Source organism: Brassica napus, chromosome A9 (genome assembly GCF_020379485.1).
Source record: "Brassica napus cultivar Da-Ae chromosome A9, Da-Ae, whole genome shotgun sequence".
In the NCBI taxonomy this organism is placed as follows: Eukaryota; Viridiplantae; Streptophyta; class Magnoliopsida; order Brassicales; family Brassicaceae; genus Brassica; species Brassica napus.
The window spans coordinates 24,308,005-24,323,332 of NC_063442.1; the positions used below are offsets into that span (position 1 = coordinate 24,308,005).

The following is a 15,328-nucleotide window of genomic DNA, read 5'->3' on the forward strand; positions in this document are numbered from 1 at the left end:
CAACGATGAGAGCAAAGATGAAACGAAACCGGGAAAAGAACCCTAAAACCAAGATCACAATGAGTAAATTGAAAACGCGAGAACAAAATCGCGAAACACGAATCTTACAAAACCATAATTAAGATATACGGAGACGTACCTCGACAACGAGTGAGAGAAAGCCAAACAATCACATCGGGTTTCAGGCGGGATCAACCTTCAAAATAAAATAAAAAATCAAGATCTCTTTAAAAAGAAAAGATTGAACAATTCAGGGAAAAAAAATTGGAAACCAGGAATCAAAACAACGATCAAATAGGTACTCTCAGCTTTAAAATCCTCAAACGTGAACCGATTTAAATATAACGAAACACTTACTAATATACGATTTTGTAAATCTTCGAAGATTCGATCGAGATAATTCTTCCCAAAAAAGATATTTAAAGATGCGTTTTCTAACGGTTATATTTGAAAAACTGAATCAATTGATTTTGAATCGAACCGGTCCTGCATTTTTCACCTTAAACTGGTTCGATTTATTTCCAATTAAATCGGTTCTGTGTTTACTAACAGTTATATTTTCCCACTTAAACCAAACCGGTATTGTGATTTATTAAATTAAGAAAGACAAAAATATTAATGGTAGTATTTTTAATTAATTCAGTGGCATATGATCTCTATACTATAATTTAAGAAGTGAACTTGTTGATTTGTCATGTTCCCCATAATTTTATATTTAATCAAATTCTATGCTCAATTATTAATTTTAATAAATAATTTTATGATTTAACTGATAATTTTATAGTTATATTGAGAATAATTAAATAAATCTAACGATAATATCATAGTTAATTTTATACTCCCTTCGTTTCAATATAAATGATGTTTTTGAAAGATTATTTTGTTTTAATTTACATGAAGTTTTGAGATTTAAAGATTAACTTTAACTTTATCGGAAACTGTTCAACCAATTATATTTTACGGTCTCTTTTATAATTGGTTAATTGATTTTAAAATTATATCTTTGTAATACTATTTTAGAGAAATTTAATTTTCTTAATCTTTGTGCATTATTACAAAATATCAAGTATTATGAAATGGAGGGAGTATTAAATTTATTTTCATAATATTTATATTGTACTTGGTTTAGTAATATTAAACCGGTTTTATTTTAAGATATAACTAGATTTTGACTCGCGCTTTGTCTCTCTTACAAATACTTTATTTTATAACTTATAAATTTATATTATAGCATAGTAATAATCTTACAATTACGTTTCATGTGTACACAATGTGTTTTGTGTAGATGTGTAAATTTGAATACCACGAGTTTTTAACTCACCATATTGAATCAAGGGAAATTAGGTAAAATAATCAACAAAGAAACTATATGTTACTAAGAAGGTGTTATTGGATAGATTATTTATAAACACTTCTAAAGATTTAGGTTTTATAGTGATTCTGGTGTTATTCAATTAAAACTCTTCAAGACTATGTTAAAATTTAATGTTATTAGTTTATGATTTTGCAATAGATACTTAAAATTTTTTAAGAGTCTGGAGCAGTGTTTTGATGTCTGACCCGGACCCGTGGTCAAATTGATAAACCCGGTGACTCAGTAAATAATCCAGTTTGGTTTTAGAAAATATCCATTATTTAAAAATCCGATAACATCATTAAAAATCCTTAAATCCGGTAACCTAACAACCGTTGAACCACCGGCTGAACCAGCAAGTGATTTTACTTATTTAAAAAAAAAAGAAAATAAGTTTCGATTAGTAAAATCTGTGTTTTATTTCCAAACTTGTATTGAACTTTCTGATTTTATCATATAACATCGGTTAAACTATTTTGTTTATGATTTTTAGATTTTGGTGAAGATTTCACTATACCACCTAAAATAATAAATTGAACGATGATATTTTATGTGTTTTGGTATTGGTTTTCTTTTTTTTTCTTATTGAAAATCCTAAAGCTTTACTTTTCATTTATTTTAGATTTAAAATTTATTTTTACTATTCATAGACATTAAAAGTTTATGAATTTAAGTATTGTTATATTTTCTATTATACTATTTTAAGTATTCTACAGTGACTGAATTTGATAGGTATATTTCTGAATATCCTGTTTTATTTAAGTGTAGATACTTTGAAGATTAGCTTGCATATACGTGTAAAAGGGTACAATTTTTGATATCTAAGCATTAATGTGGTAAATATAATACAAATCCAATAATATTTTAAAGTTTTGAAGTCGCGTATTTGTAGGTCATACGGTGTCATGAGTTAATTTAATGACAGGGAATTTTTTTCTTTTTTTTTTAAACAGGGAAATTTGGTTGTAAAATGAAATTTTGCATAAAAATCTCGACTGCTTTTATATTAATACATATTGTATATCACTATCATGTTATTAAAACATATTCTATAGCCCTATCATATGATCTTATAATACTTAAACGAACCATAAAATGATATTTAGAATGTTCATAAACAACAGTCTTGTTAATGTATATTAATAGTAATTTGTTGAAAGTATACACAAAAATTATTATAGGGCAAATGTTTTAAACCGGTAGGTTTTGTGTTGACAGTAAAAAAGATATGTTTGCTATCTTAACTAACTACGCTGGAAGAGAAATGAAATTTAAAAATAAGTAGTTATTGGAATTAAATAGATTTAGTGAAAAATAAATATAATTAAATAACATAGGTTTTAAATAAAGCAGTGGCACTGTTTTAATAATATTGATATTGTTTGTCTAAATCAAAATAAGACCAAAATATTATTGGTTAATGAAATGGTCCAAACAATATTTTTTAAGTAGATTTATTTAAACTCCTTCCCTTTTAATAGTATTGATTAATAATCTACCTTATAAGATATTTTTTTAGGACAATCAAAATTACCTAATTGACAGAGACTTCAAAAATAATTGTAATATTATTTGCAAAATGATTTTTTTGCTCTCACGTTAAAAGTTATAACGCTTAAAATCTTTATTAACTTTAATAAATAATTAAATTTATTAATGTATAATTACCTGTAAATTTAAAATGAATTTCATTAATTTTATTATTATCAGTATCTAAAGAGATTTTACATTATGTAATCCAAAAAAGCTTAGTTAAGAAACATGCTTATGTATTGACAAAAACTCCACTGACATTGATATCATTAGAAACAGTCACAATTCATAAACATCAACAAATAACAAATTATCAAAAAATAGATGTTAAAATCCGTGAGAAAAAAACTATAAATTGAAAAAATTACCTTTGTCAGATAAAAAATAATAATAAATTAAATATCAAATATTTTCAAAACATAAAAATAATTTATCTAGTGGTTTTTGAATTGATAATATATCTATTTACAATATTTTGTAAAATTATGAAACTGATATTTTTATTTATATAAAATAAATTTAATTATAATCTAATTTTACTAAAGATAACAATGACATTAACCGTTTTAATTTTTAATGTGAGATTTCAAATGCGAAAAATCCCTTTGCATATAGTAATTTTTTTAGATAAATAGATATTATGTCGCAACATTGTAGTTCTTTAATTTTAAGATTTACGAAATAGATTTTTTATCGGGCTTTAGATTACCATTCAAAACTTATCTTAAACTTTAATATTTACGAAATAGACTTTTTAGATAAATAGACTTAAAAAATTGTATCCTACGGTCTATGATCACTTTACCAAGGTGATCCGCGTGGCATGTGATAACTTCCTGTTTGTATTAAGAGAAGGAAGACTTCTTCCGGTTTAGTCAGGTTTCCTGATTCCGTATATATATTGCTGCTAAAGATATATTTGCTTTTTGGCTATTGTTGTTATCTAAACTTCCTCCTCGTTTCAGCTTTCCTCTTTTTAAGCAACAAGTAATCTTCTATCCCCCTCTTTCTTACCTCATCGTTTGTCTTTGATCTGTTGATTCTTCTAGTTCTGTCTTGGAGTGTTAGTTCTTCTTTGCTAGCAAGTACTGTTACTGTCGGAATCCTAATAATCTAAGTTGTTGTTTTTTTTTTCTGATTACATAAAGATCAGAACTTTACTTAAGCGATCAATAATTATTTATTTGTATTTGTTGTGCAGAAAGTTATATGAGTTTGTTGAAGATGGGTGGAGATTTGATGGAAGATGATTGGGAATTTGCTTCATCGTCAAACCCAACTCGAACCCTAGTTCTTGTGGGCCGTACTGGAAACGGTAAGAGCGCAACAGGGAACAGTATACTTGGGAAGAAAGCCTTTAGGTCAAGAGTAAGTACTCTAGGAGTGACAACCACATGCGAGTCGCATAGAGTTGAACAAGAAGATGGCCAGGTCATCAATGTCGTTGATACTCCTGGTAAACCTAATTGTTAAGTCAAATTGTGTTACAGTTTTGATCTGTTATGTGAGGCTTATTTGGTATTCTTTTTGCAGGTCTGTTTGATGTGTCGATGGCAGCTGCTTTTATCTGTAAAGAAATTGTGAGATGCATGACTTTGGCTGAAGATGGGATCCATGCTGTTCTGTTGGTGTTCTCTGTGAGGGGACGTCTTTCTGAAGAGGAGAAGTCTGCTCTCTATCACTTGCAAACTCTGTTTGGTAGTAAGATCGCTGATTATATGATCATTGTGTTCACTGGTGGTGATGAGCTGGAAGAGAATGAAGAGACATTGGAGGAGTACTTGGCTCAGGCTTGCCCTGAGTTTCTGAAAGTCTGTGTCTTTTGTTTCTTACTTTCTTGCCTTTTTCAGCATACGTATGTATATTTTTAAAACTGTTTGGTTTGTAGGAGATGCTTGAGCTATGTGACAATCGAATGGTACTGTTTGATAACAAGACCAAGGATAAGCGCAAGAAAGCTGCGCAAGTTCAGAAGCTTCTTTCACATGTTGATTCCATCTCTAGAAAGAACAATGGAAAACCCTTTACAGATGAATTGTTCCATGAACTTCAGGTGAAGATTATAATAATGTATTCCTTTAATGTGTGTTTGAAGCAGAGAATGATTATTATTGTTATTATTGCCTTCCCAGGAAGAGGCTATCAAGCTACGTGACCAGAAGAAGGAGGTTGAATCGCTCAAGGGCTATTCAAAGGATGAGATATCTGAGTTCAAAAAGCAAATAGACATATCGTATGACCGACAGCTTGACCGCATCACAGAGATGGTAATTCTATTTATCAGTCTTTAATACAGTGTTAATCTCTTATCCTAACATATAGGTTGTTGTTTAACAGAGTTCAACTTGCAAAATGTCCTGATGATTTTTTCTGGATGAATTCTTAACCATATTGTCCTGAGCTAAAAGCTATTTTTATTACATATGTTTTGTTGTTGTCCAGGTGGAGACAAAGCTGAGAGAAACGGCAAAGAGGCTGGAGAAGCAGCTTGGTGAAGAACAAGCCGCAAGACTTGAAGCTGAGAAGAGGGCAAATGAGGCTCAGAAACGGTCGAGCGATGAGATCAAGAAGCTGAGAGAGAATCTGGAGAAAGCTGAGAAAGAAACAAAGGAACTCCAGAAAAAGCTTGGAAAGTGCATCAATCTGTGATTGAGATATCTCTACTTCTTTTTTAGTCTCTGACAAGTGCTTCACTTATTTATTTTCTGTGAACAAATTTGAGTTTTGAGTTTGGTTTTATTTTGCCTTGGTTTAAGATTTAGCCTAAGATCATTCGAAACATCAAAAAACTGTTGCGCTATATGTAACTAGCGCTTAACTTGAAATTTTCAATGAACTTTGAAAAAAAAGCAGACAAATTATCTTTAAGAAGACATTTGAATAACATAACAAGAACGCTGCAGGGTTCATTCAAAGGTGTTCAACGAACCCGACGAGCTTTGTCTTCCTGTCCCAAGCCAAGAGACTTCTGTGCATTTGCAATGCCTTCAGGATCTGCACAAATAGAACAAGGTTCGTTGATCAGTAACTAGTTGTTGATATCACATGAAAAGAAAACATTTGACAAAGTCTCACCAAAGAACTGAGTGAAAATGCGGAAGAAGAAGCCCAAGTTGCGAGAGACATTGTAAGCCACGGCAGGAGGAAGAGGCTTCACCACAGTGTCTATAGAGAACACTCTTTGCAGGAACTGTAATTAAAGACTATCAGACTTCTTTAAAAAGCAAGCAACCTATATACTAAGTGACCTTAATTACAGGAAAGGAGACCTGATAGTTTCGATTGAAGCTGTAGCGAAGCTGAGGATCGATCTCGAGGGAATCCTCGTCATCGGAGAGACTACCCTTAACCTTATTGGCTCCACGGCTAGGGACGTGCATCTTCGACATACCGTCAGATTCCTTGGTGACCTTGAGCTTTGCGCCGCTGAACTTGTCCGAGTCATCGTCGTCGCCTCTCCACGGGGCTTTGGATAAGAGCTCTTTCTTCTTTGCCATTGCTCTCTCTTCGGCCAAATCCCTCAACTTTCGCGAGTTATGTTTTTCGTTGGTGAGATAAGGGTTCCGAAGATATTGTTTGTTTGGTTGCGGAGCTGTGCTTATTACCAATTGGGATATAAATTGTCCCATACCTTCCAACTCACACACACAAAAATAAACAATCTTAAACTTTTACTAGATTTTCATCCGCACAACCGCGCGGGTATATCTTTTCACATTTATATATACAGATATTTGTTTTACATAATTATTATATATTTTTAATGTTACTCACATATTTAAATGTTTGTATAATTATACCAAATATAATAATTTTATAGTTTTCATGCTGTAAATTAAAATCATCACATATATATGTTGCTTATTATATATTTGTCTTATTGAATTTGCGTTTGATTACTAAACTAAATTTTTTAATGATTGAAACAACATATATGAAAACAATTTTGTATTTAATTTATTATAATCATGATCCGTAATTCAAATCGTTAGATTTTCTTAAGTAATTTTTTAATGTTTATTAATTTTAAATAATAAATTACTGTATATTAAAAAGTTTAAGATAAGTTAAATTTTTATACATGTATTATATAGTTTACTAATATTAACCCGTTCTACCAACATATTATATTTTTAGTATAAATATTTTATATTTATGAAAATAAAATATGTTAACTTATCAATTTAAAATAATTTTATCATATTTTGTTCAATATATATAAATATTACAGAAATATTTTTGTTGTTTAATCACACATTTTTAAGCTCAAATTTGAAAAAATTAAAATTAAAATAAATATTTATTTCTAACAAAATCTTTAAAAATTATTACTAAATGTATTTGTGAAATTAATTAATTTCATTTTATTTAAATTTTCGTTTATAAACCAAAACTATATTCAATTTTAATTTCTAATTATATTTTATGATAATTTAAATTAAAACTAACTAATTTTTTAAAGTAAATTTAAAAAGATTCTAAGAAGATTTTAAAAAGATTTTGTTAGAATATTTTAAATATATTCATTTGTATTTCAAATAAAAAGATAAAGATATTAAAAGATATAATAATGAACTTATGTTAAATATGATATTTTCTAAAAATGGTCCAAACTAAAAAAATTACACATGAAAAGAAGTCATGACTTCTGTTTTAATATATAAGATTAGTTTACGGTATATTTTTTTCGTTAAATAGATTGTTTCAAACTTTCACATGTATTTGTATCTTCTTCTATATATATATTTTCGGATTATTATTTCATTATTAAATCGTAACTATATATATAAGGATTAGTAAAATATTGTTTTATTGTCATATTCAAAAATATTGTAACATTTCACAAATTTAGAAAGTTTTTAAAAAATTAAACTTTTCGCTTCGTAGATTTATATTATCGAGTAAATAATTAAATAATTAGTTTTTGTTTAATTTTTAAAATAAACTCTATAATTTAAATTTTGTTTTCATTGGTTTAAAATAGTAAAGATTAATCATTATTAGATAATATAATTTTTGTTATTTAAAAAAATCTTTATAATTTTAAAAGTTAACATCGACAAATATTTAAATAATTAACATATGGAGGTATAGTATTACAACATTAAATTATATCTATTTAATTTATAATATATATATATATATATAAATTTAATGAATTATCTATTGTTTAAATTCAATTATTGATAGCCCAATAAAAATTTCTAGTAGGCCCAAATTTTAAATGATAAGATTAGAAATTAAATGTAACATGATTTTCTAGTAATAAATCCATTAGGTCCATTTTTTAAAAAATCACACATGAATCAAGGTTGTGACTTCTCTTTTAATATATAAGATTTTGCCCTATTTAATCTATACTATTAAAAGGGAAGTAGTCCCAAAAAATCTACTTATCAAAGGTTGTTGGACCTATTCACTAGACTTAACTATTTTTTGGTCTAATCATATATTTCTCTAACTATACAATAATCAATTACCTTATATTTCTCTAACTCTAAAATAATCAATGCTTTTATTTATTACTCAACTTACTATGATACACCAAGATTTATATATCAATATTATTAATTAAGAATCATTGCTATATTTTACCCTTATTTTTCCATGGAATATTACTTTTCTGTCACTATACCTATTTAAAAAAAAACAGATTATTTTATAACTGATTTAATAATCATACCCACAATCATTTTTCTTTAACAACAACAGTTACTATAAAAACATTTGGATTTATTGGTAATTAAAATCTGAGCAATACCATATTTTTAATTCATATTAAATGTTTTATGACCCAAACTAACATAAAAACATGATGCAAGTACGGTTAACAGAAAGTTAAAAATATGATACCATTCGACGGTCAAAACATATTAATTTCCAATTACGATTAGAGAAATACTTCATAATACAAAAAAAAGCTTAATTATATAACAAAATTATAGTGTTTTCTTTGAAAACCTTCCTAGGTTATTTTTGTGATGAAAATCTTTTACAATTGGGTTTATTGGGGGAAAGGGTTTTGTATAAATATTTTTTCAGGAAATTATATCATTTTTAGAATGTTTTTTATGTTTAAATAAAATATATTATTTATTTTTAACATTTATAGTTAACTCAACTATACTCAACTTAATAATAATTTTATTTCTAAAACTCAAAAATATAATCTTAAAATAGGCATTATAAAACCTATAAACTAGAATGTATAACATAAAAAAATGTAGTTTATTCAAATTTATATCTTAGTAAAATTTATATGAGAAATTTGATCAAATTTTGAAAAATATTATCATGTTATTTTAGATTTTTACCATATCATCTGGTATAGATTCACGAGTTAATAGGGGTTTTAGATTTTAAAAGATTTTAAATAATGAATTTTTATATACGGTGAGTGCGTTTACTGGTTTGACTGTGGATACCACTTATTGGTGTTTTGGTTCCTTTGGAAAATTAGACTGAATGTTGAGGACTTATTAAGATATTTTTTAAATATTTGAAAAAATGTTTGAGTAATTTGTTTTTATTGGATAATTCAGCTTATAAATAGTATATTTAAGATATTTGGTTATTTAGAAATTATATATAATTAATATTTGTAGGTATATAATTTGTATTTTAAAAATTCAGGTATCTATTTATTTTGGTTCTAGAGATATATTATATGTTTGGTTATTTATAAATTTTAGTTGAGGTTTGGTTTCATTTTTTCAATTTGGTATGGGTTGATTATTTGGTTCCGGATAATATGGCCAAACTTATAAACTATCTTATATAAAAGTTTATATTAAAAATTATTAAATTCAACAAATAAACCCGCGTTTTTTAAACGCGGGTCAAAATCTAGTTTCTTACTTAAAAGATTGTCCATTTCAAATTTCATTTTTTTTGGTCAAGCTATTTTAAATACGTGAAAAGCTATCACTAAATCAATTTAATTGTTCACTTTTTCTGTATCTAAAACGGTTTAATTAATAACATAAAATAAAGTTTAAAAAGGATAAATGTTTTAAAATTGAAAATTAAATGACTTAAATCAAAGTTTATGTTTTTGCTTCGCTTTCAAAGATATGTGTTTTTAGCAGTAGAAATCTAAAACCTGTAGAAATTGAAATCTACACATTACTATAAATCTAAAACTAGTAGAAATCAATTTCAAACATGTTTATTGTGTTCTACATATAGTAGAATGCATATTCTATGGATAAGGATAATCAGTTCCAAAAATATGGGAAGAAAATATTTGGAAATATTCAGTTTTCTTATATTTATTAAATCTATTTTTTTTAAAGAAAAGAAAATCGTGATTTATAAAATCAATTTTTAAATTAAAAAATTAAAATATTGATTTGGAAACTTCTTCTCACGCCATCTTGTTCTCCTCTTTGTTCTTTAAGGAGAAGATAATAATGGGTTTGATTGATTAGAAATCAAGTTTTAAGTGTTCAGCTCATGTTTGTTTGGTTCAAATCAAGTGGGAATAATCAGATTTAATCGACGAAAACTAAGAAATCGATTTGGAAAACTACCCTGGGCACGGGATCGATCGATCCCAAAGACGCGACCAATCGATCAAAGTGGGATCGAGCTTCTGCAATTGATTGACCTTGGCTTGGTCGATCAATATATGCTTTGCATATTTTTGTTGTTCTGGATATATTTATCAGGATCAACCGGTTCAGATCGAACACTTGCTTACGAGATCGATCAATCCCTTTGAGAAAAAAAACTTCAAACTTTAGGTTTTTTTGGAGGATTTTTATATTGTTTTAATTATTTTAGTTAAAAAATATATTTTAATATTTAACAATTGTTTTACTAATTGTAATTTCGAAATTTTAATTGATATTAAGGACAATATTGCCAATTTGAAAATATTTAGACTAATAGGACATAAAGTATATGAGATTAGCCTAATAGGACATAGTTATCATTTTTTTGACCTACAAAAACAATTTTTTCAAAAAAAAAATAAACCAACTCAAACAAAATTATCCTTTTTAGATAGTTTTCGGTTTTATTTTCCAAACAAAATTGAATCAAGGCTTATTTGAACAAATATATTTTTAAACCAAACTATATTCTAAACTCTTGGAAAAATTGTTTTTTTAGGCCAAAAAATGATAATATGTCCTATTAGGCTAATTTCTTTTTTTTTACCACTTTTTCCTCTGATACCATTTAGTATTTTCCAAAATAAATCAAATAAATAGTTTTACAAACAAAAAAAAAAATCAAAAATAGTAACTATTGATGAAAACCTATATCAACTTATTGGTATTTTTTCCAGTTCTAAAAATGTTTAAATCATAATTTTATATTTTGTTCTACAAAAAGTAGAATTGACATTCTACGCAGTTGAAAATGTAATCCACTTTTTTCATTGAATCTATAATATGTTTAGAAGACGTGATCTACGTAAATAATAGTAATCTAAAAATATTTAGAAAATACATTTTACGCTTAACCTATCGTTCTAAAATCTGTAGAATCCGGAATCTACAGATTATTATAAATCTAAAACCTATAGAAATTAGAATCTACACATTACTATAAATCTAAAATTAGTAGAAACCAATTTCAAACATGTTTATTGTGTTCTACATATAAGAAAGTATAATACATATTCTACGGATAAGGATAACCAGTTCCAAAAATATGGTTGGAGAATATTTGGAAATATTCAGTTTCCTTATATTTATTAAATCGATTTAAAAAAAAATTGTGATTTATAGAATCAATTTTTAAATTAAAAAAATTAAAACATCAATTTGGAAACTTCTTCTCACGCCATCTTCTTATCCCCTTTGTTCTTCAAGGAGAAGAGAAAAATGGGTTTGATTGATCAGAAATCGAGTTTTAAGTGTTCAGCTCATGTTTGTTTGGTTCAAATCAAGTGGGAATAACCAGATTTAACCGACGAAAACTAAGAAATCGATTTGGAAAACTACCCTGGGCACGTGATCGATTGATCCCAAAGACGTGACCGATCGACGAAGTGGGATCGAGCTTCAGCAATTGACTGACCTGGGCTTGGTCGATCAATATCCGCTCCGCATATTTTTGTTGTTCTGGATATATTTATCAGTATCGACAGGCTCAGATCGAACACTTGCTTACGGGATCGAACTATCCTTTTGAGAAAAAAAAACTTTGAACTTTAGGTTTTTTTTTGGGGATTTTTTTTAATTATTTTAGTTAAAAATTATATTTTAATATTTAACAATTGTTTTATTAATTGTAATTTCGAATTTTTAACTGATATTGAGGACAATATTGCCATTTTGAAAATATTTAGACTAATAGGCCATAAATATATGAGATTAACATAATATGACATAGTTATCATTTTTTGCCCTAAAAAACAATTTTCCCTAAACTCTTTTACTCAGAACTAGCCAAACAACAACAAATATTAACTGAATCAAAGGGAATATTCTAATGTCTCTACTGTGTGACTAGTGATTAGTGAATATGCCTGACACTTTGTTACTAATATTTTTAAAAAGATTTTGACATTTTTAATCTAAAGGTCTTTCACTGATTAGGGCTGGTTAATTGGTCATTTTCCGTCGTTGGTTCTCGAACTCGTATACTTTGAAAGAATCTCTCATTAAAGGTGGCTAGCTAGTACTAGTTAAGCTATCAACACATGAAAATATGAAACATATGCTAGGTTCCTAATTTCTTTTCGAAACTGTGTTTGTTGTTCAGCTTTCCTAATTTTAAAACAAAAAGTAAACGCTAACCTACGTTATGTAAAATGGGCTCTCATTGTTCCATGATCCATATATATATATATGCGGATTGACGTTAAGAAACTCATACTATACATAAGCAAAACGAAAATGAATAAAGCTGTGGTTTGGTTGATAACTATGCTGTATCTAATGTTCTTCGCAATATCAAACACAGCTTTTGCCCTGAATCCAAACGTATCTCCAAAGACAAGTAAGTTTCTAAGGCCCTGTTCGTTTGCTCACCCAGCTGATCCATCTGGGTGAAGATGCAAATTGATGTTCGTTTAGTGCATTATAATGCTACATCCAGATGGATCACCCAGCTGAATTTTTATAAACTCATCTCAAATTCTCATCCAAATGAAGGTGAGTCTTGATGGTGCATCTGGATGCAGATGCATCTAGTTCAGTCCAAAATGAAAAATGACAGAAATGACCTTTTAAAATCAAAATATTATTTTCAAACCGTAAATTCTATTTTTTTGCATATACATTTTTCCGCTATAACCAAAAAATGTATTTTCTCGCAAAAACGAAAAACACACTTTTCCGCTAAAATCGCAAGATGCATTTTTCCGCAAAAAACATAAAACACACATTTTCATTAAAACATATTTTTCGGCTAAACCAGTAAAACCACACCTTTCGACCAAAACCCAAAAAAAATGCATATTCCCGCCAAAACTCCAAAAGTATTTTCCGGCCAAAACCGCAAAAAAAAAGCGTTTTTCCGCCAAAACCGGAAACAACGCATTTTCTTGCAAAAACCGAAGAACGCATTTTCTCGCCAAAACCTAAAAACACAATGACTCTTACTTTAGTTATTTTGAAGCTTTGTAATGTGAGAGAGAGAATCTGAAAAAAACCGGTTTCTCTCTCACCATATATGAAACCCGTTTCTCTCACTCCGTCAAAACCGGGAAAAAAAACTTATTTTCCCACCAAAACCGGAAAAAATGTATTTTCCCACCAAAACCGGAAAAGCGCATTTTCCCGCCAAAACCGGAAAAGCGCATTTTCCCGCCAAAACCGGAAAAGCACATTTCCCGCCAAAACCGGAAAAACGTATTTTCCCGCCAAAACCGGAAAAACGTATTTTCCCGCCAAAACCGCAAAAATGTATTTTCCCGCCAAAACCGCAAAAATGCTTTTCTCGCCAAATTGCGGGAAAACAAAATTTTCCCACCAAAATCGTGAAAAAAAACTTTTCCCGTCAAAGACACTTTTCCCGCCAAAACTTCAAAACACACTTTTTCCATCCAAACCGCAAAAACGTATTTTTCCGACAAACCCATAAAGCGTATTTTTCTGCCAAAACCATAAAAATGCACTTTTTCGCGAAAAACACATATTTCCTCAAAAACCACAAAAATATTTTCGGTCAAAACCGTAAAAATGCTATTTTTCCGCCGAAACGTAAAAAATTATATTTTAGTCATTTTATTAACAAGTTCACCTGGATGCAGATGGAAGTTAAGAAATGAAAAGCAAACGAACATAGTTGCATTCAGATGATTCATCTGGATGCATGAACGAAATGAAGAAACGAACAACACCCAGATGGAGCATCTGGATAAGACATCTAGATGGACCATCTGGATGCATCTTCGAGATGTACAAACGAACAGGGCCTAACTCAATAAATATAGTAATATGTAAATTCTTTTTCTTTCAAGTTTCAAAATTAATGAGTTGATTGTGATTGTTTTTTTATTGTCGGGAAAGATATAGGAGAAGGGGTTCAAAAGCTGATGAAAGGGAGAAAGATTGGCGTAGGAGGCAGCGAGTCAAAGCGGGGGAAAGGAAACGATGATCCACCATAGTCAGTAGACACATATTGCTTCAACATGTGGCTTATGATAGATTCAACAATGTTATCTCTTCCTTTATTTTCTATTTCTCTATATGGAATTGTGATTTGGATTTGGAGTGGTGTGTTTGACTCGTTTTGGTCTCACGAAGGTTTTGTTCCGTGAAAAAACACGAGACAGTCGCAGTGATGCATTAATCAACTGGAAAAGATTACTATACCAGTTATACTATAAGAAACGAATTTAGAACAAATTATACCGCACTCGCATCATTGAACGACTCCATCACGTCCGAATCTGTCGCATATGAGTATTAAGTAGTTGACATCCATCAAACACTAGCGGAAGATACACCAATGCCCATGAGTCAATCATTGTAAGAAAACCAGCAAACTACTCAATCTTCCCCTTGAATGAATCTCATCGTTGTTACGCTTTTCCAACACAATTTTCACACTTAAATCCTCTTATTTTACATAAACACTACTGAAAAGCACAAATTAATTGTTTACGATCAATTCTGGATCATTTTTATCCATTAAAAACTCAGTTGTTCAAGATCGGTGCTGATATTTAGAGGGTTATATAGATTTTAATATGAATCTAAATAATTTATTTTGTGTTATTAATAAATTAGTCGACCTTGCATTTGTTAGTTTGCTATATAATGCAAATGCACGCCATGTTTGCGATGTTTTTTTTGTTTGACATTTAAAGAGAGGTTATTCAACTCTTCAGCGTGTTTTTTGTTTGACAGATAAGTTTTTATGTTCTCATGATCGTTTAGATCATTGACTTTTTCTCCACACAAACTAAAGTAACATAATATACCTAATGTTAGACCTGCTAAGAAAAAGATTTGGTAAACAAGAAATTAAAAATGAAAT

General features: G+C 28.9%; 2 protein-coding genes and 1 long non-coding RNA gene across 4 annotated transcripts; 2 read left to right on the forward strand and 1 right to left on the reverse strand.

Moving 5' to 3' along the window:
- The first annotated feature begins 3,685 nt into the window (after positions 1-3,685).
- Positions 3,686-5,642, forward strand: LOC125574815 (immune-associated nucleotide-binding protein 9-like). Of its 2 annotated transcripts, none has more exons than XM_048739000.1 (6): positions 3,686-3,874; positions 4,089-4,343; positions 4,421-4,698; positions 4,776-4,940; positions 5,020-5,154; positions 5,330-5,642. In XM_048739000.1, exons 2-6 carry the CDS (start codon positions 4,097-4,099, stop codon positions 5,534-5,536), a joined length of 1,032 nt encoding a protein of 343 aa, XP_048594957.1. In that variant the 5' UTR covers positions 3,686-3,874; positions 4,089-4,096; the 3' UTR covers positions 5,537-5,642. The 2 variants fall into 2 exon arrangements, with proteins under 2 accessions (XP_048594957.1, XP_048594958.1); XM_048739001.1 differs by having other exon boundaries at positions 3,839-3,972.
- A 32-nt stretch (positions 5,643-5,674) lies between these two features.
- On the reverse strand, positions 5,675-6,511 carry BNAA09G23490D. Its single transcript, XM_013862025.3, has 3 exons — positions 6,157-6,511; positions 5,963-6,077; positions 5,675-5,881 (listed from the first exon to the last, which is right to left on the reverse strand). Exons 1-3 carry the CDS (start codon positions 6,382-6,384, stop codon positions 5,808-5,810), a joined length of 417 nt encoding a protein of 138 aa, XP_013717479.1. The 5' UTR covers positions 6,385-6,511; the 3' UTR covers positions 5,675-5,807.
- A 4,376-nt stretch (positions 6,512-10,887) lies between these two features.
- Positions 10,888-14,555, forward strand: LOC125577572. Its single transcript, XR_007315981.1, has 2 exons — positions 10,888-12,841; positions 14,356-14,555. It is a non-coding gene; the product is annotated as an uncharacterized LOC125577572 (long non-coding RNA).
- The last annotated feature ends 773 nt before the right edge of the window (positions 14,556-15,328 follow it).